We start from the raw sequence: 21,130 nt of genomic DNA, 5'->3' as shown, positions 1-21,130 counted from the left end.
AGACATATGTACCAGCTAAGATTTCCAACGCGCGAGGAGGTGCACACATCGCTCTCGCTGTTGGCACACTCAAAATCGTCGTTGCCCCCGTTGCCGCCATCGTTTTCTGTATCGGCTGTCGGTTCGAACATGTACGGCGAAAATACAAGCTCTCCGAGACAGCGAGAACATTCCATAATGCTTACAACTCAGCTGTGAAGCCAGAACAGGACAGCGTGCTACGCTCTGAAACGGCGGCGCCGACCGGTGATCGCCGTGAATGACGTCAAAGCGGTCCCGACCAATCACGGGCAACAGCGGCGTTCGCACGATGCCCTGAGGCGCTGGTGCGTGTTTTCATGCAAAAAACGGCCGCTTGCGTTTGTTTCCGCCCTTTTTAAACGAGATGTTCGTGTTCAGTGGACTCAAAACTGTAGAATGCCGCAGGAAACTCATTTTTTTTTGCAAAGTGTTTCAGCTTCCCTTTAAGGCTCATTGGCAACCCTGTAACTGTAACATACATTAGAACCAAAGTGTAGCCTTTTGGACATCAAAATTCCTTATCTTTGTTCACAGTGCCATGAAGCTTCTAGCTAGAGGCTGCTTTTACTCAGCACAACATCATGCTTGTGTGGTTCATTAAGCAGGAAGACGTCGAAGTGTAGTGCCCTTCTCGCCAGACAACATGTCAAATGGGGTAACATGAGCTTAGTTATTTTTGATAATGAAAATCCTAGTGGGGTTCATTACTTCAAATTAATTGAAACGGGTATTACATCCTTGGCAATCTTACTATGCTCTTGAACCCATTTCAGATTTAGTGAATGCGAAAAGTGCCTTCACTAGTTGAATCTTATTTCCCATCCGCACCTATTTCCTGCCAGGACAAAAGTGCTCTTTCATGGCCATGAGCTGCTGTCTTTTAATGCTGTATAGACGTGGAAAGGCTACAACCTTAAAGGGCCCCTCACACCAGGTCTGGCCATTTTAAGCTGACAAGTGCCGTGTATACAGTGTTTGACGTAGTAATTCTGCGGAAACCCGCAAGGTGGAGAGAAGTAATTAATAAAGGGAAAATCAGACATCCACCCGTTCGCAGCAATTGCTACAAAGGAAACCCATACAGGTTCCTCGAAGGAAAAGCCTCATAGTTGAAGAAAAATTCGTCCTGGTCCGGGACTCGAATCTGGGACCACCGCCTTTCCGGGGCCACTACCCGGAAAGGCGGTGTGTGTGCACTAACGTGTGTCTATTAGTGTGCACTAACGATTGTGTCTGCTAAGTATTACATTGCTACATGCCACGGACAGAGGTGAAATTTCAAACCAAACACCATTTGCCCTTCTCCTCGCGGGAGCCATGATCCCAGCCGGAGAGCCGACGCATATCACACAAGTGCGCCTACGCACATGGCAGTGCTGTGAGGTTGCTCACAGTGGCACGTTATTTCGAGAATTATTCAAGGCAACATCTGTTATTTGTGTAATCTGTTGCTTCAATAGACGAATTAAATTTTAGAAAAATAATAAAACACACAAACCGAAGGTCTGTGTGTTTTTGTTTGACTACGCACTGCAGCAAGAGAGATTACTTCCGTTTTGTATGCTTGTTCCCACATCGTGAGGTCACGCTTGCAGACACCGAAACTATGTCATTTTCTACCGTGTTCCAGCACAGGATCATTCTCTGTGATCCGTTTGTGTCTGCCTCAGTGTTTGTGTAGCACTGACTTATACCGCCAGTCAGGTGTTCTCGTGCACAGTGCGCAAAATCATGGGCTGCGTAAAACAAGACAAACCCAGCAGCTCGCGCGTGACGCTGCCAGTGGAAGTGCATCGCGCAGCAAGAAAGTGAGCAAAAAAATGAATTGAAGGCAGGAACCGCGATGTATGCATCACGCGATCTTCAAACTCCTGTATGGGAGAACACAGAGAACGAATTTCACTTGCGTAGACTAGATGGGGCAATTTGAGAGAGTGTCTCTCATGGCAGTGGCATTCGCCTTCTGAAATCATGGGTTCGCGACACTGAAATACAGTAGTATCTCGTTAATATGTTCCCATTACATATGTTTTCCTGGTGCCAAATTTTGCAATTGAAAACACAAAAAATGGCCCAGTAGAGTTACACTCATTTTTTACTGGTTCATATGTTCTCGGAAAACACAATTTTTTGGCACCAACGTCCAGTACGTTGTCAAGCTGCAATCGTATGATACGGTTTTCGGCTGCTAGATCCCACGGAAACAAGAAAATGCGTAAGGCGCGCGCGATCTAAAACAGTATATAGTTGCCCGCCGCGGCAGCTTCATCGCAATACTTGTCCGCCTGTCTCGCATGAAAACGCCGGTGTGCACTCAGTTTCTCATTTTAGTAACGGTAAATCTTCTCTGCGGTCGTCACACGCGGAATTCACAGTTATCACCGCCAATCCTATTGTGCACGCTTTTACTAGGCGATAACCAAAACGCGCCATCCATCCCCGCTGCAGACTGCGATTGTATACATTTCCAACCGCTAGATCCCATTTAAACAAGAAAAGGTGCAAGGTGCGCACGATCGAGAACAGTATATAGCCGCCCATCTCAGGTGAAAACGATGGCGCACATAGTTTCTTATCCTGGTACCAGCAAATCCACCCGGGTTGAGCAATGGAGGCAGAGAAAATTGAATCGAGTCCATCTGAGGAACCGGCGTGGGCCAAGCCCATTGAAGCCCTCACCGAGATGGTCACACAGCTTGCCAGCCAAATCGGCTTGATAACGTCCAAGATGGCCAAGTTCGACGCGCTAGAAGCTAATGTCAACCAGCTCATACTAACCACTCAAAAAGCTAAAAAGGGAGCCCCGTATGGGAAACCGTGCATGGCGAGTAGTCTCACGACTACCAACCTGAGCCAGGATGGCGGCCAGGCGTAAAAATAGGAAGGAAGATACAACGATCTTAGCCCAATGGAACTGCCGAGGAATTAAGGACAAAATAGGCGAATTACAGCAATACATAGATAATGCGGAACACAAATCGGATATCCTTGCAATTCAAGAAACGAACTCGCGACCAAAACTCGCGGGGTACGTCACATACACCGATCCCAGTGAGAAAAGCACAGCCATCCTAGTCCGAAGCAACATAGCTGCAACGCAGCACATTACCACCCAGAGAGGGTGTGAACACGTTCTCTTGGAAATTCACAGCAGAGGCATAGGAAGCAAAGACAACATCTTTATACTCAACGCATACTGTCGGCCCTCCAAGAAGAACCTCGACATAGAGGGCACATTACTCGACAGCAAGAGAGAGGTGGGCAGCCGACCCCTATTGATATTAGGAGATTTCAATGCGCCTCACACAATATGGGGTTACAAATTTTGTTCCAAGAGAGGCAGGGTGCTGGCGAACCTCATGGATCAGCACACATTAGCCCTACTCAACGAACCAGACACTCCCACCCGCATAGGCACAAGTACGACCCGGGACACCAGTCCAGACCTTACCCTGCTGAGTGGAACCTTGGACGTGTCGTGGCAGAACACAGGCGCGAACCTGGGGTCGGACCACGATATCCTCAATATTACGATCAGGGGGCCCGCGTTCAAGGCCCGAATGGGAACAACAAAGATAACTGACTGGGACAAACTTCGAAAAAGGCAAGCAGCCGATGAAGACGAGGACACGAACAGCACCAAATCGTATGGGGAATGGGCTAAGGAACAACTCGAGCTGGTAGAAAAATACACCCAGAAAATTGCGACCACACTGCAGACACCCTGTGTGGACGCAAAGCTTGCCCACCTTTGGGAAGCACGACACAGCCTCACCAGACGCTGGAAGAAACAACGACACAACAAGAAACTTCGCAAACGCATCCATGATCTCAACAAGCAGGCAGCTGAATACGCGTCCAAGCTGTGCAGAGAGAACTGGCTGAGCGTGTGTGATGGACTGCAGGGCACCCTTTCTACCAGGAAGACGTGGTGCCTCCTTCGTCACCTGATCGATCCTCTCGGCAGCAAGAGCGCCACTAATCGAAGCCTCACGCGCACCCTCTACAACTATACTGGGGGTGCCGACAAACTCATCAACGACCTGAAGGCCAAGTACCTGAAAACGGAGAAGGGTGATATTGCACCTCCCTACTACGCAGGACCTACCAATGAAGCGTTAGACAAGCCATTCACTGACACCGAGTTGATCTCTGCAATCTCCGAGAGCAACAGGGGCAGCGTGCCGGGACCCGATACCATTACCTACAAGTTACTTAACAACCTCGAGCACAAGGCCCGCAGACAGCTGCTCGAGTATATGAACCGGGTCTGGGAGTCTGGCAATCTTCCACACGAATGGAAAGAGGCAGAAGTCCGCTTCATACCCAAGCCTGGGAAGACACCTCACATCGACAACATGCGACCGATATCCCTCACGTCCTGCGTGGCGAAGGTCATGGAACATATGGTACTTAAGAGGTTGCAGCGACATCTTGATGCCACCAATCAGATGCCAGAGACAATGTATGGCTTTAGGCAGCACCTGGGCACCCAGGATGTTCTCGTACAACTCAACGAACTGGTAATTAAGCGAGCAACGAAGCAAGCGCCGCGAGCGATACTAGCGCTAGACCTCACAGGTGCCTTTGATAACGTCACACATGAAAGTGTCCTCCGCAACCTGCGCAACACGGGTTGTGGAGTGAAAACTTACAACTACATCCGAGACTTTCTTCGTGACCGAACGGCAAGGATCAGAATAGGAGAGGAGACATCCCAACCGATCTCCCTGGGGGTCGAGGAACGCCGCAAGGTTCGGTCCTTTCCCCCCTCCTATTTAACATGGCTCTCCTGCCATTGCCCAAGCTTCTCGAATCAATAGATGGTCTGGGCCACGCATTATATGCCGACTACATCACCCTCTGGATTGCGAGGGCAGGGTCGGATGGCTGGATGGAAAACACGCTCCAAAAAGCGGCTGACACGATCAACAGCTATGTGAAGACACGTGGCCTTTGCTGTTCGCCTCAAAAATCGGAGCTGACCATTGTCAGACCACGTGCATCAAGGACACAAGCAGAAAACATAGAAATCACTTTGGAAGGGAACCGGATCCTCCCGGTACCTCAACTCAGGATCCTGGGTCTCCTGATCCAGGCAGACGGCAAGGCAACAGCCATGATTAGAAAAATGAAGCTCACGTCAGACCAAATCTTGAACATGATCAGACGAGTGGCCAACAGGCGGAGGGGTCTGAAGGAATCGGACACCTTGCGCCTCGTTGAGGCCTTTGTTATCTCACGAATCGTCTACGCAGCGCCGTACCTGCAGCTCCTCAAGAAGGACGTCTTACAACTTGACGCAATAATCAGGAAAGCCACGAAGCAGGCCCTGGGTATTCCCATAAATTCATCCACGACAAAATTACTTCAAATGGGAGTCCACAACACAGTAGCCGAGCTCGTAGAAGCCCACCTATCCAATCAAAGGGTACGCCTTAGCCAGACCAAGGCGGGCAGAAGCGTCCTCCGCAAGCTAGGATGGCAAGAATCGCACTACACCCGCCACGACCAATTACCCGAAAAGTTGAGTGAGAAGTTGGAATGCAAACCACTACCACGCAACATGAACCCCACAAGGCATGTCGGACGACGCGACGCCCGGTTAAGAGCCATCTCCAGGACCCTGGAGAAAGACGACACTGTTTTATATACAGACGCCTCTCTATCGAAACGCTCCACGAGGGCAACAGTCGTGGTCACCGGGCTAGAAAAGCTGGTCACCTGCGCATCAATCTACACTCCGTCTTCGGAGGAAGCAGAAGAAGCAGCGATAGCTCTCGCACTCCTACAACCAAACGTCACCAAGATCGTCACGGACTCACAAGCTGCATACAAGAACTACAGATCTGGCTGGGTGTCCCTTGCGGCACTAAAAATTCTTGGTAAAGCTACGCCTCCTAAACAAGCGATCGAATTAGTTTGGGTCCCGGCTCACTCCTCAGTTGAGGGCAATGAATATGCTCATCAACAGGCCCGAGCGCTAAACTCCCGGGCCAACGAGGAGGAGGCAAGGGGATGGCAACCCATCACAAATTATAGAGATATAGTCAAATATTACAGGGACGGCAGGAAGACATTCCCGCGCCCCCACCACTCCTTGACCAGAGCCGAACAAACAATATACAGGCAAATCCAGGCAGGATCCTTTCCCCACCCCTGCCTCCAGAACAAGATATACCCAGAGAGATATAAGAACACATGTCCTCACTGCAATGCATTAGGAACCCTTCGGCACGTCATAGGAGAGTGCAATTTTTCCATACACCACCCCCCACCTATACCCATAACTAACCCCCCTGCTATCCCCACCTTTTACGAGCGATGGGAGATCATGCTGTCCAGCCCCGCTCTGGAATACCAGCTCCGACTGATCCACAGGGGCCAGGCGGCCCTGGAAGCATATGGAGCCCGCAAAGAGGGAGCCACCCCATCAGACGCTTAACACGTTTCATTTCATAATGGACCAGTAAAGTTGTTTCTCTCTCTCTCTCGCACACTGTATTCGCAAAATAGGGGAAGATAAGCATCTTCACCTATCTGTTTTACAGCGCATCGCACGTAGTGCCATTAGTAGCGTACAGCACGCTTTTAATAGGCGATAATCCAAACACGCTGCCGTTTCTTGCTGCAGGTGGCATGATGTGGGCATCATGCTTCACTTCGGCGGCATCTGGTGTTGCCCACCAGCTCGAATTCATTTCGCTTTCCTGTCGCCCTCTTAAAACACCATGCAATAAGAAAACAACAAAACACATCTCGGGCCGTTGAAGCACAACCAGCTCGACGTGCATCAGCGTCTCGCCCCGCAACGATCCGCGGGATGCTTCGCATTATGTACATGTCAACAATAATTGAGTTTGTCAAATTTTTTTGGTTACTTCACATCGTACGTTCTCCCGGTTAGTACGTTCTTTCTCGAGTTTTTTTGCCAAAACGAATGAACGAGGTTCTACTGTATTTCTATCTTTGTTATTAATGAACCAATTTGAAAAATTGTTGCCGTAGAACGCCTCTAGAGGGCGTGTACAGTAAAATCTCGTTAATTCACAACTCGTTAATTCAAAATTTTGGATAATTCGAAGTAGTCGCCGCGGTCAGTCCAACAACTTATTGAAAGCAATATGTAAGGCATCCCGCTAAGTTACACTGAAATCCTCACCACCACAGATAATTTGAACTCTGCGCCATCGTGGATGGGGAAAATGCTAGTGCGCGGGAGCACGATCGTCGCCGCGCAGTGTTGCTTATTCCATCTGTGGCCATCTCTTTCAGGTCGGTTCTCTCCCTCTCTCGAGACCTTCAAGATAAAAAAGCGATTGCGACGCTGCATTTTCCATTTATTTTTTAATTGCGATAGCGATTATATGGAAATTTCAAGCGCATTTCTGCACTCGGCATCCTTGTTGGCGCGCCCTATGCTACATGTGCAAGTGAGAGCTTGCAAGGGGAGCCGAAGGAGCTGACGGTCGCTGCTCAATCTCACCCGCGCAAAAGGGACGAATGTGAAGAGGAAGCGCGCCGTCTTCTCTCGCACGCGAGGCACCCTACATTGCGAGGCACCAGGGAGTGGGGGTGGCCGTTCTCTCCGGCTGCAACTGTGCGTGTGGCGGCTGCGTGCGGTCGCGCGGCCATATCTTGAGAGCGAGCTGCGTTGGGGGCAGAGTCTAGTTGCATCGACGGCTCGTAGCTTTGTGCGTGCTGTGCATTCTGGGCGCTCACTTTGTGTTGAAGCGATAGACAGCACGAATGTCTCTTCGCTCGCTGCTGTTGCCGCGTTTCCTCACGCCAGTGTTTTGACAGTGAGTGTCCGTAGTCATCGGGTGTGATGTGTTCATGTTTGCTCTGTGTGCTGACACCATGCTTAGTATTTTAGTCAGCAAGCGAATGTTTACATGTTGATACGGCCAATAAAAGTACTATCCTTACTTCATATGGTTGCTTTCTAATTTGCTATCGCAATCAATGCTGCGCCTTTCGGGTGAAACTGCGTCTTTTCTTTTTCTTTCTTTTCTTCATGCCACATCTTGGAGGCTATGCACTTTATCTGTGAGGTGTTCTGCCTAGAAGCGGCACCAGGTAATGTCTATAACATGGCAGCCGTGACGTTTATCGGTGCTCGCAGTAACAAAAAGCATAGCCTTTGAGATTCGTGGCTATTACTCAAAGGGAAGCATAGCTGGGATACGTGTTTGGACACCACCTATGCGTACAGTGGAACTCAGCACCGTGCAGCCGGTGCATCTACGAAAGTACAATGAAGACCAATATAGCAGCAGGTTGTGATGTGTTTCGAGAGTGCATTTTAGGAGTGCAGCTCTTGTTCCTGCGGCGCACATCGGCACGCGTCGCGTGCAGCCAGTCACGCTGGTCGTTGGTCACACGAATGCTTCGAACTATAAACGTTGTTCTCACCAACTTGACGTAGCGTGTGCGTGCGTGCACTCACACATACGCGCCTTAACTGAGCGATTTTTTTCTCTGACTTTCATTAGTTCGAATTTCGTATAATTCGAATTTCTGTAGCATCCCCAAGGAATTCGAAATAACGAGCTTTTACTGTAACAATTTCCAGCATATAACCAAAATGTGCTATGTGGCGTGGTGAAAGGCCCTTTAAAAGAATGTAAAAGAAATTTAAAAATATGAATATTTTATTCATCTAGAAACTACATTGCAAGTTTCAGTTGCAAAAAGTGTAGCCTTTATGGGATGGCAGCAGCAAACCCAGCCTAATTGTGCTGTACTACATCCTGCCTCTTTTGTCACACTTTAGGCTTCATGCCATCATTTTGAATAAAGTGTACTTACTGAAAGTCATGTCATAGCTATAGGTGAGCATTGGCACATCTTGTATTTGCTGGCATTATACAGGGTGTTTTTTTTTTTTTTTATCTGCACCAAACTGAAGATTTGGTGCAGCTAAAAAAGCACCCTTTATATTACAGCTTTATATATTGAGGTTATAGAACTCGCTGACGTAAGATGTGTGTGGCTGAAACAAGCCTGGCATAGTCTTCTGTTGTGATGTTGCCCATGGCCCACGTTGGAACCCATGTATGGTAGCACTGCTACAGGGTATAAGGTATGCTTCTTTGGTTATGCAGCAGGCAGCATGGTCTACACCTTGATGGCAGTGCTGATTCATCAAGGGTCCAGTGCCAACTCTGGCCACTATGTGGCCCACATCAAGGATCGAACTTCAGGCTCATGGTACCTTTTCAACGATGATGGTGTTTGTAAAATGCGTGGGCGCCATCTACAGCTCAACACAGATGAGGAAAACCCAACACGTCCACAAAGCACTGGCTCAGGTAAGCTATTCAGTGTAGTGGGGCCAGCTGCAGAACAACACTTACAGTCAAATTTATGTGCTCTGCAAAAATAAGAATCATTATATGGTCATGACTTTAGAAAAGTACAAATATACAATCTTGCATTGGCATTTACAGACGACGCAAGTGAGCCCAAGAGACTGGCCAAGGGAACCCACGACTCTACGGGGGCATATATGTTGGTCTATCAAAAAAGTGGTCACACAAATTGTGAGTATCAGCAAGGATTGCAGCGCCTGCTGTTGTGTATCCACCTAAAGAATCAGGCTCAGTAATATCACTGTTCATGATTAAGTTCTAGTTTTGTGTCACCTCACATATAAAATTAGTTCACCCATACGTATCTTCTATATTTACTGAATTAAAGTGAAAACTAATTCATTCGTAAGTATGTCATTTCAATTTCTGGTTAATTCGAGCTAATCACTGTTAACGAGTTGCTCTCAATGGAAAAATTCAGTGATTCTGCCTCATAAGGTAAGGCAAGGCACCACACAGGTGTTGAGAACTCTGCCACTGGTGACCAACTCATGAAGACTCGAGTGTAGTGTGTAGTGTCAAGACTCAAGTTTGGTGTAGGTGACATAACTACTTATGGCTTTGCCCAATTTATGTGTAGCTTTCATGGCCTCACAAACTTGAAGGCATTCTTTCACATCTTAAGGCTTACTTTTTCATGTGTTATGCTTCGATAGCTTGTTTAAACAAAAATATTATTGTAAATATAGTATGAAAAACACAGTTTGACATTGATATTACAACGTTAGTAAAAGCGCCCTTTACTTCGGTATATCAAAATTTTGCTCTATTGAAATTGAACCGTTTATGTAGTGTACAGTCGCCAACCGATTCTTTTTACATGGAAGGGGCTACAAAACATATCTGAATAATCTGGCAATCCGAAGAAACGAACTCCAATTACAAAATGAAAAAAGTCACAGCTTTGGCCAAAAGGCTTAGCATTGATAGCTGTAGCAAAGTATTAGAGAACTATACAAAGTAAGGTTCATAGTTTTATCGGCCATACAAATTGCAGTGAGCATTTGCTTACTAATTAAATTAAACAAGCATGGTGTCACACGTGCACAGGAAAGCATGAACAGATTAACTCGATGGCCGCGAACGCTTGCTGCTACTATGTTGGCACGTTGGCACGTTGTTGGCTGAGGAGAGTGAATGCTCAATGTTGTCTCTCACTTTAAGGCATCTCCGAAACTGAATGAAATAGATAATGAAATAGAAGAAATGAAATAGATTTTATACATCCCAACAAAGTGCAGGAAGTAGAAGTGTTAGGTATGGTAAAGTGCAGTGATCTTAGGTTAGTGAGGTCTAGGATTCACCTCTATTCGAAGAGAGGAAGAGTAAACTTGGTCAAGAAGAAACAAGCCAACCTAGACACAGTAAGGGTAAAAGCAAACCACTTCATGCTGGTACTTGCAAACAAATATGCAGCCTTAGAACAGAGAGATGAAGATGCAGGTTGTCTACCAACCTGGAAAACCGGGAAAAGCAGGAATTCTCAGGGAAGATTTGTGCCTCTATCAGGAAAAATTAGCTGTAATGTTACTGAAAGGGTCGAAAGTCAAGGTAATGCTGGCTCGAGTAACAGACAGGAATCGTAATGAATAATTTTTGACGCCCTGTCGTCGGCTGGAGGAGTTGCCAGTGTACAATCAACGACCGACTTTCCAGATTTCCGATAATTTGGACGGCTTCGCGGCACCACCACGTACCCCATAGAGTCAATGTATCAGAACGTCTGAAATTTCGGACGTAAAAGCTCTTCGGCGTCCAATTTTTCGGAGGTTTTGCCGTGACCGCAGGTCCGAAACCGCATTAATCAAAGCCACCACCGCTGCCAGTTTGATTACCTTGCAATCTTGAACCGGCGCTCTCGCACGCAGATCCGCTGACAGCCGTAGCCACCACAGCGGCAACGCTAGGCCTAGGTGATTCGACGTTCGCTATGAAGCTTCTTGCCGTTGGATGTCGTGTTTTTTGTTGAAAGAATTCGCTGCTGTCAGCAATGGCATGGACTCCGCCTTTGCGATCCTCGCGATTGGCTTAGAAGCTTGGAAAGCACGGTGTGTTACATAATGCCGGTTCCCGAAAGTCAGCTTCGCCTCTGTATACAAATGTTACTTGGTGAAGCATACGCAAAAATATTGCAGTGAAGCATAACAAGCGTGGGAAGGAGCTATTGCCATGGGACACAGTATGTATTCCTTAATTATACACGCGTGTACCCGGTATTTCCTGTCACAGTACGAGCACCGGTATGCCTAATACATGTACCGACAGGCCTGCAGAGCGTGTTAGAATGTGCCTATGGTGGTTTGAGCCCTTAAGGGCAGTAAATGTCATGCATGTATTTCTTCCAACTGGCCGGTTTTTCTGACGTTTTCGCAGCCCCTAGGTAATTCGAAAAATCGGACGTGGACTGTGCAACTGACCAAGAAGATGCTTCAAGTGGTATGTGGGGCGAACGAGTGGTGGAAGAAGGACAAGAACAGAAAGTACCTATGCGTTGAGGAATAAACAGGAAAGGAAGCATGCTGCTGCTGTTTTGGAGGAGCTTGAGCTCAAAAAACAAAGTGTTGGCTGATGCCGAGATGCAAGTGTCCCTCACCCTCATCCAAACCAAAATGAACTCTTTAAAGTAGTCAAACACAACACTGCATGAGGCGTCGTGCGCGGGCTGAGAGTATGTCAGGGCAGTTGAGGTTGACTTACGAGTTGTTGAGAAAGAATATCAATTGTGACAACGTTTGGGCCTCATACCACTGAGCTTGCTATCTATTGATAGAAATAGCTCATATTCGAAAATATTTGCTTCTGTATGCGGCTCCTTTTTATTCGTATTTGAGAATGTCCAACTCGATTTTCAATTTTTTATGAAGACGTTTTATTTTCTGTGCATTTTACTAACCCTTCCCTTCTATTCTCTTGTTGAATAACATAAGTACTACTCCTTAGTATTCAAATTGGGCTAAGTCGTTTTTCTTTGAATTTTACGTATGCTTACTAGAGAGTGACAGCATCGGGCGATATGGTTTCAGCCCGTCTAGACATAAAACATAGTTCTGCATCACTCAGGGAATTTTGCAAAGGCACTCAGGGAAAACCTGGAAAACTCAGGGAATTTGGAAATGCCAACTTGGTAGACACCCTGAGATGACATAGAGGTAATGAATGAAACCATAACTAGGCTAGCTTCAGAAGCAGCAATTGAAGTGGGAGATAAGGCACCAAGACAACCAGTAGGTAAGCTCTCCCAAGTAACAAAGGATCTAATAAAGAAACAACATAGCATGAAAGTGTCCTGCTCAAGAGATGAGGTAGAATTCATAGGCGTTTCAAAACTGATCAACAAGGAGAAAGTAACGGATATACGAAATTATAACATGAGAAAGGCTGAGGAAGCAGTAAAGGGTGGACGCAGCATGAAATCATTGAGAAGAAAACTTGGCGTAGGGAAAGCCAAGATAATATGCACTGAAAGATAAGCAGGGTAATAACATCAGCAATTTCGAAGATATATTGAAAGCAACGGAAGAATTCTATACGTACCTGTACAGTAGCCAGGACAGCCATGCTACCTTCATTCGAAGAAGTAATGAACGCGTTACAGAGGCTCCTCCTATAACTAGCGATGAAGTTAGAAGGGCATTACAAGACCTGAAACGGAGAAAAGCGGCAGGAGAAGATGTAATAACAGTCGATTTAATCAAAGATGGAGGAGATATCATGCTTTAAAAGCTCACTGCGCTTTATAGGCAGTGCCTCACGACTTCTGTACCAGAGAACTGGAAGAATGCCAACATTATACTAATCCACAAGAAGGGAGATGTTAAAGAATTGAAAAATTTTTGGCCCATAAACTTGCTTGCAGTATTGTATAAAATACTCACGAAGATAATTTCCAATAGAATAAGGGCAACACTTGACTTCAGTCAACCAAGAGAACAGGCCAGCTTCAGGTAGGGATATTCTACAATGGATCACATCCATGTCATCAATAAGGTAATTGAGAAATCTGCAAACTACAATCAACCTCTCTATATGGCTTCCATAGATTATGAAAAGGCATTTGATTCAGTAGAGACACCAGTCATTGAAGCATTAGGTAATCAAGGAGTACAGCAGGCATACGTGAATATCTCGGGAAATATCTACAAAGATTTCACAGCTACCTTGGTCCTCCACAAGAAAAGTAGAAAGTTAGCTATTAAGAAAGGGGTCAGGCAAGGAGAGACAACCTCTCCAATGCTATTCACTGCATCCTTGGAAGAAGTTTTCTTGCTGTTAAACTAGGGATGCTTAGAAGCGAGGATCAACCGCGAATATCTGGTGCAAAGAGAAGGGAAGTGCAGTCGAAGACAGCAGAAGACTATGTGGGGTGATGAAATTAGGAAATGCCCAGGCACTAGTTGGAAGCAGTTGGTGTAGGACAGGGGTAATGGAGATCGCAGGGAGAGGCCTTCGTTCTGAGCTGGACATAAAATAGGGTGATGATGATGCTGAAACTTAAGAGAATGTAAGTTTGGGCATGTTGGTTATTTCATTTTAGCTTTTAGCACTCAGCAGATACAGGGACAATTTGTCTGCATCTGTCTTAACTGTCCCTGTGTCTTTTGTGCGCTAAAAGGTAAAATTAAATAAAAAACAAAAAAAATAATTGAGATTACGCGACCTCCAGCACTAGGCACATGGGAAGACAGCGCACATGAAGCCACCAGCTATCTTGGCTCGGGCCAACTTTGCACCTGCCACAAATTACCTCCAAAATACGACGTGCCAGCTGTGTGTGCGCTCAGTCACACGAACAGCTAGCGCAGCCACAACTGGGCTAAAGGAGAAGACTAGCGCTCACCTGCGCTTTTTCCATAGCACATGCTTTATCACATTACCAACAATGGAAAGAGAGCTCTGCGGTATCTTGAAACAAACAGTAACATCCTTTTCCCTGTCGATCGAGATCACTTGCAAGATACTAGCCTTGTCTTCAAGCAAGAGGGCCTTGTGTTTAATGCTACTGCCCTACCACCTCTACCGCTACTCATATTTGTCACTTGTCAACAAGTCACAAATCAACACCAAATCAAGTGGTGTCGCAAGGCACATGCAGAATACGGAACTATGCTGCATAGAATGCTTGACATGATGTGCCAAAACGTGTGCCCCTTTGTGCTTCTGATCAAGACCGCACTCGCCATCTTTTGGCCTCTGAGATCTCGCGGCACACTGCCACTGCCGGAGAAAACACTGCTTTGCTTCAGCAGCCTCTTTTTGTCATGCAGCGCGCGATTTGAAAGGTGTGTTCGCAAACAGCCTCATGTGAGTCAACCATTTGGCCACTGGAACCTGCAGTAGGTTTAATTTATTGCCTCAGCCTTCCTTTGTGGCAGCAGTGAAATTTCATTATATATAAACTGTGGATAGGCATGCTTCATTATGTAGAGGTCGAATATGTGTGGTGTTCTATAGACGTGGAAGTTACAAAAAGTAAATACTTCGTTATATCTAGGTTTAATTGTATAATTCAACAGAAAAAGTGATGATGGTATAATGTCTACTCCTATCTTTGTCGTGAAAGAAAAAAAAAATGCTGTTCTTTTTCCTCTGCATGCTAGAAACCATTAGAAAAGTGGTAAAATACTCATGATGTGGCGGGCTCGTCAAAGCCAAAAAGTGGTGATTGCTCATGTTTATGTGAGGTTGTCAAGATCCCTTAGAAGTTTCAAAGGTTGGCCTGTACTAATAGAGAACTTTTATATGAAGCTGATACAAAACCTTTTATATAAAGAAAGGCAGGGCATGCTTGCAACACAGTGGTGTAGTAATACTGTGCTAATTTTACAAAATGTGTTCCATGAGCAAAGTTACCACATGGTGATGCAACGAAGAGAGAGAGATATAGGTACAAGTGCCTGTCATTAAGTCTTTAGTTATAGTACATGATGGCACGTAGCGCACACATCTAAACGGTGTGTGCGATAGGTAGTACAGCAACAGCCTGGTGTCCTTGGCTTGTTGGCAGGCTAGTTCACTTCACTTCATAGTGAATGTCAGACAGCACCAAAGGCAGAAAGGCCAGAATTAAGCATCAGCCAACGTACACCTCTCTGCTGGATGCTGTTGTGGCTTTAGCCCAGATGTTCATTCAAAGCTGGAATCAAGGGCCACTGCTAACAGGCTGTTGGTGTGAACTGTGATGCTATGCTACCCCTTTAAGCAACCAAGCTTAGGTTGCTGATTTTGCTTATTCACTGTTATGCATCAACAAGCAGCATAAGGTGCAGCAGCAAGCACTGCTGCACTTTATGTCGGTTTCTTTAGCACCAGGCAGTGGCATTGTCACAGAGCATATTGCATGGATTTGTTTAGTCTCATCGTTTACATTTATACTGCAGCTGTCACCATGCTCTTGTCCACAACTATAGCAGCTGAGCAAACTAAATTGCTCTAAAATCTGCTATGGACATTGCCATGCCTGCCAACCCTACCGATTCACCCGGGAGACTACCGATTTTTTACTGAACTTTCTGATTGTACGATCGCTGTCTTATATCTCCCGAAAAGTGGTCTCTGTTCGCGCAATAATGGTTTTTGCGAAACGGGCACCGTTGAATCTACAACCACATTGTAATCGTCAGCATCACCAACGACGGCCGCGCTAGCACCATAGACTAAGCAGCCGACTATGTTGCCTATAGTAAGCCGACCAAAGCCAGAGCCAATGTAGTTCTTGCATTTCATGCATGCCTTCCTCCATGGTGCATCTTGTTGCTGCTGCTTGTGTGTTTGATTAGTGTTGGCTAGGCCGTGTGTGGGCGGTGCACCGTGTAAAGTTAGAATCCTCGTGTGCTTGATGCCATGGCGCTATCAAAGCCCTAGAAAAGGTATTTGCAGAAGTTTTTGAGATCTTATACTTCTGAATTTCTGTGCTTTTTGACATGAAGAAAAGAACATACTGCATTTTGTACAACGTGTGGATGCGACGTCAGCATTTCTCACGGTGGCAAAGGTGACTTGAAACTGCACGTTTTCATGGCGAAGCATCAAAGCTATGTTCGCACCGCTGAGCAGCAAGACAACATAGTGAACTTTCTCCGGAACAACTGCGACGACAGTGCCATACTTTGTGGAGTGCCTGGTGACGGGGTTTCTCGTCAAACACAACCTACCCCTTAGTGTCAGCGGCCACGTTGGGCCTCCTCTACAGAAAATGTTTCCGAAATGCGACGAGGCGAAGCGTTATGGATGTCGACGCAACTCTGAAGAAGGCAGAGGTGGCCAACCTGAAATTTATTCACAGGCATCGCTCTCGAGTCTTCGTTTCTTTATTCAGCTTCCCTCAGCTGCTGCCCCGAGATTCCAACAAATCTGCTGAAGGCGCTTTAGCTGCTCTCGAAGCTGAACTTACCACACTACAGGCGTAGTCTTCCAATGGACATTCTGAATGAACAAAGGTGGGACGTGCAGCAGTCTATAGTTGGAAAAATCAAAAACACTGATGGAAAACATGTTTGGAAAACATGCAAAGGTGATGCTGGATTTACTCGTGATACCGCATAGCAATGCAGAGTGTAAGGATATTTAGCACGGCGCAAAAAATTAGGACAGAATTCCGCTCATCAATGTGCAACACAACCCTCCAACACCTGCTGCTAGTGAAAGGATGTCAATCTGGACCATGTTTTGAGCAAAGCTACTCAGACAAATTTTGGAAGTGAGCAAAATCTGCTACTGCAAGGTCCCTGCAAAAGGACTCAACAAACACTGTCTGAAAGTTTGAACGAACCCACCAGCCCCGGTCCCACCGGAAGCTGAAACAATGAATGCAACCCCCCCTCCCCTCATTGAATAACAAGTCTCCCGATTTTTGATCTCGCCAAGTTGTCAGGTATGCATTGCATTTACAAAATGTCCGATTTATTTTGTTCCCAAAAGGCTTCCACATCAGATGCGGTATAAAGCTATAAAGTGAGCACAATAAAATAAAATGAGCAAGAATGCGGAGCGCACTTTTGCATTTTTCTTTTCAATCAGAACGACTCTTGGGCTTTTGAACTTGGCCCTCGGGAACTAAACACAGCATCAAATGGTTCTGCTTTACAGTTTTTGGTGGTATTCTGAAAATAATGAGCCCACTCGGAAGCCTGTAAGCTTTTTTTCTATCCTGGTACACTCTGGTTTCAACAGCTACAATAACAGAGTAGCGTCTGATGAGCAGGAATCTTTCCATTGTTTTACCAACAACTCCTTCTGAAAGGGGAGACAAATATGTCCATCTAGTGTGCAAAACCCAAAGCAACTAGAAAATAGCCTTTAATGTGCTGCCATTTATAAAAAATAGCCAGAGACAGCCGTTCTTTGAGTGGCCAATGAATTGCCGGCTGCGGAAGTGAATGGGTTAACGCCGTTTCGAACCTGCGGCCACGGCAAAAAGTCAAGAAAATTGGGCGACGAAGATTTCTTGCGTCCAAAATGTCAGACGTTCTTATAGATTAACTCTACAAGGTACGTGATGGTGCCGCGAAGATGTCCGAATTATCGGACATGCCTGAAAAATTGGGCATCCGGAAAATCAGTCGACTGTATTCATGTGCTACAAAACACAAGTCAACATTTAATTCGGTTGTTTTGCCTTTTTTTTGATACAGTGAAATAATACTGACCTACCTCATCCAAGTGGAGAAGTAACGAATGCTTTGCTGATGCGTTATAGGTATCTCACTTCTACGGTGTGACAAAAGTTACCGTTTGTGGCATGGTTGGTGCTGCCATCTGTGATGTAAAAAGAATGTATTTATGTTCATCAGTTTTTTAAAATCATCTTGTAAAATCAGTGACCGTGTGACCTTACCTGCAAATGTCTCTGTATGTCTTAAAGATAGCAAAATGAGCAAAAACTTTTTCTGCCCTCTGTACATTGTGCAGCATTCCCAGCCGACCAGGACTCCTTTTGGGCTTTTGTGCTGCCTAAGCTTGTGCAAGATGCCTTGGACACTGACAATGCCATATTTGAGCAGTGGGTGGCTGAAATGGAAGCTATGCGGGTGAGTACCACGGCCAACATCCAAACTTCTATGCGGTGTCTCAGGCAGTGTGGTGAAGCTGCCTAAGCTGGGGGAATCAACACTGGAAGTGTAAATGGCATGCAAAAATAGAAAAATGGTCGATCCTGCTGTATGCTTTTCTCCTACGTTCAGGTTCAGGTCAATTTAGACTGTCTGATATGATGCCATTTCACATTGTACCTTGTCTCATGTTATTGTTCTGTGTTGTGTAACAAGAATGTGCCCAGTTATATATTTCGGTATTTTTTTCTTTTGTTTTGAATTAATTACACAGTGTATTCCTAATGCACTCCTGCTTAAAGGTGATGTCTTCGTACAAATGTACAGAAGCGGCAGACGTAGGCTTCCCTGTCCGCATCTGCAACTCAGCCGAAGGCAGCAAACGAACGTGCGACGCACACAAGCGGGGTCACTAGCGCAGCCCGTGCTCTTGCACAAGATGTTCCCAACAGAGCATGACACTTCATACCCGTTTTGCAGACAATCAGAAGGCACTCTAGCACACATCCTTGCAGAATGCACTAAGCTCAAGAACCCCACACCATCCCTTCTCCTTCCCCCGAGCAATGGGAGACCTTGTTGTTCAGGCCCGACCTACCGACCCAGCTCACGCTGGCGGCAAGGGGCCAGGAGCTGCTGGACGCATATGGGACCTGAGAAGAAGATTCCACCCCGTCTGGTACCAGCGCACACCAACCTTTACTAAAGGCTCAATAAAAGTTGATTCTCTCTCTCTCTCTGCTTAAAAAGACACTAAAGGCACATATTAAGTCAAGCTAAAATGATAGATTAGTGTTCGAGAATCTCTAAGGCGTCAATACTATCGCAAACAGAGCCTTAATAATTGAGAAATTGAGGTAAATACAGGACATGATTAGAGACTCACCAGGACATTCAAGTACTTGCCCGATGACGAAATCACTCCTCAGTTAAATTCTGTCACTAGTACTCAACCACTCGTTCCACAGAACATCCTTGTATTGTATTAAAAGACGAAATAAAATGCTACTTGTCCAGTTCTGTTTCACTTTTAGAAAAAAGAACTCATTGAAATTTCCCTCGACAACGACGCGGGCGGTCAAAAGGTTTCGTTTTCGCTCCACTCTGTGCTGCCCACGCTTTCTCGTTTCAGTAGTTCTCGCGTAGTGTTGCACTGGTTTTGCTGGCTCGCGAAACTCGGGACAAACTGCAAGTAGCAGAGAATTCAACTTCTATGCTATGTCGCGGGATGCCCAAACGGTCTGCACCACTTGACCAAAAAGAAGCTGCAACGGCAAATCCGCTGCTCTGTCGTGGCTCGGGGCCGCCGCCTGTCGGGCGCCGTTTTATTCACCGATGGCAGCAAAGGGCGGTGATGGCATATGCAACATCACCACTCCCCCGATTGGGTGGCGGGAGATTTTAGTTTCGAAAAAGGTATTCGGACCATTCAGATGCAATTTTCTCGTAAACTAAATCTCTTCTTGGTAAGAAACACGCGTTGCGAGGTTACTGGAATGGTATCAAACAGTCCACGTCGACTTAGTATTTACCTTTAGTGTTCCCTTAAAGCCTGTCACACAGGCTGGCATTAAGCAATAAATAAATAAAAGATGTGAGATGTGCTATTCTTTGCCCCATCCTATAATAGGCCTCAAGGTCATCCCTGCCAAAAGAAAAGAAGAAGATAGGATTTCACCACCAAACAAAACACAGAGCGAGCAATGCTGCCTCTGGAGATTTTTGCATAGCAAGAAAAGAAGGGAGATAGAAAAAAAGGCTGCAGTTGCAAGGGCTGGGGTCTCTGCAAAAATGGAGTTGGGCCCTTATCTTCAATATGGGATATGGCAGGAGATGAGTGTCTCTTATGGGTGCTGGCTGAGGCAATGGGAGAGAGCCTCTTTCATGGGAAGGGTTGCTCACCTCCTCGCACCATCACCTCTCAACTTTAATTTGCTTCCATCGTGACTAAAACGTGACTGAAATGTGACTAAATGCGACTGAAACGCTGGTAGATTCATTAGCGGGGGGCGGCCATTTGGCCATGCATTGTAAGCGGTGCGTGTGCGTGCCTGCGTTTCATACCACGTGTGTGCTTGGTAGGGGAGGCACAAGGTGGGGGCGCGAGATTTGTGAGGCATATCACATTGACAGGGAAGGTGATAACTGTGTCAGCACAGCATCACTTGCCTTGTACAAAAAAGAAAAAATGTACTTGCAGAACAGTTTGCCACATTTTGATTAGAATGTGCTTGTGCTGTTTTAACCCTGTGTGCGCATGCACCACCGAAATGTATATATGTACCTTCGCTCGCAGTAAAACCTCAGTTGATGTTTAGCGCTCGTTCTGTCGTCTTCTCTGTCTGTGTCCCTGTTATTTTGCGCTAGTTTTTTGAATAATGATGACACACCAACTAGCCCAGCCTTCTGCCTTGACTACTACTAAACCCTTACTGAAGATCCTTTTTTTAGGAATGTACCCTGATGGCGCTTTACAACTTTTTCTGTATAACCAAAATTTCCAACAAGGTTTGGTGAGGGACTCTTTGCTAATCACATAATTTAACCTTGCTGTTCTTTTCTGTCTCTCATATTCAGCTGGATTTGGCTAGTGTGACATAGCAAAAGCTTTGCAGTAGTGACAGTCACATTTAACAGGACAAGGTGTTGTTGCCATTTGCTCACAGGAAAACTGAAATTAGCAACTTC

The 21,130-nt window shown here is 46.1% G+C and overlaps 1 protein-coding gene across 1 annotated transcript in view; it reads left to right on the top strand.

The window, feature by feature from the left end:
• LOC126520140 (ubiquitin carboxyl-terminal hydrolase 48-like) overlaps positions 1-21,130 on the top strand; it is a 105,917-nt gene that overhangs the window by 23,330 nt on the left and 61,457 nt on the right. The window contains exons 10-12 of the mRNA XM_050169226.2: positions 9,129-9,335; positions 9,474-9,566; positions 18,303-18,421. Of these exons, the coding sequence (XP_050025183.1) occupies positions 9,129-9,335; positions 9,474-9,566; positions 18,303-18,421 (419 nt within the window). The remainder of the gene's footprint in view (positions 1-9,128; positions 9,336-9,473; positions 9,567-18,302; positions 18,422-21,130) is intronic.

The sequence above is a fragment of the Dermacentor andersoni genome, chromosome 3, assembly GCF_023375885.2.
Source record: "Dermacentor andersoni chromosome 3, qqDerAnde1_hic_scaffold, whole genome shotgun sequence".
NCBI classification, from domain to species: domain Eukaryota; kingdom Metazoa; phylum Arthropoda; class Arachnida; order Ixodida; family Ixodidae; genus Dermacentor; species Dermacentor andersoni.
The sequence above is the reverse complement of the archived record's forward strand: the minus strand, read 5'-3'. Positions and strand labels throughout refer to the sequence as shown.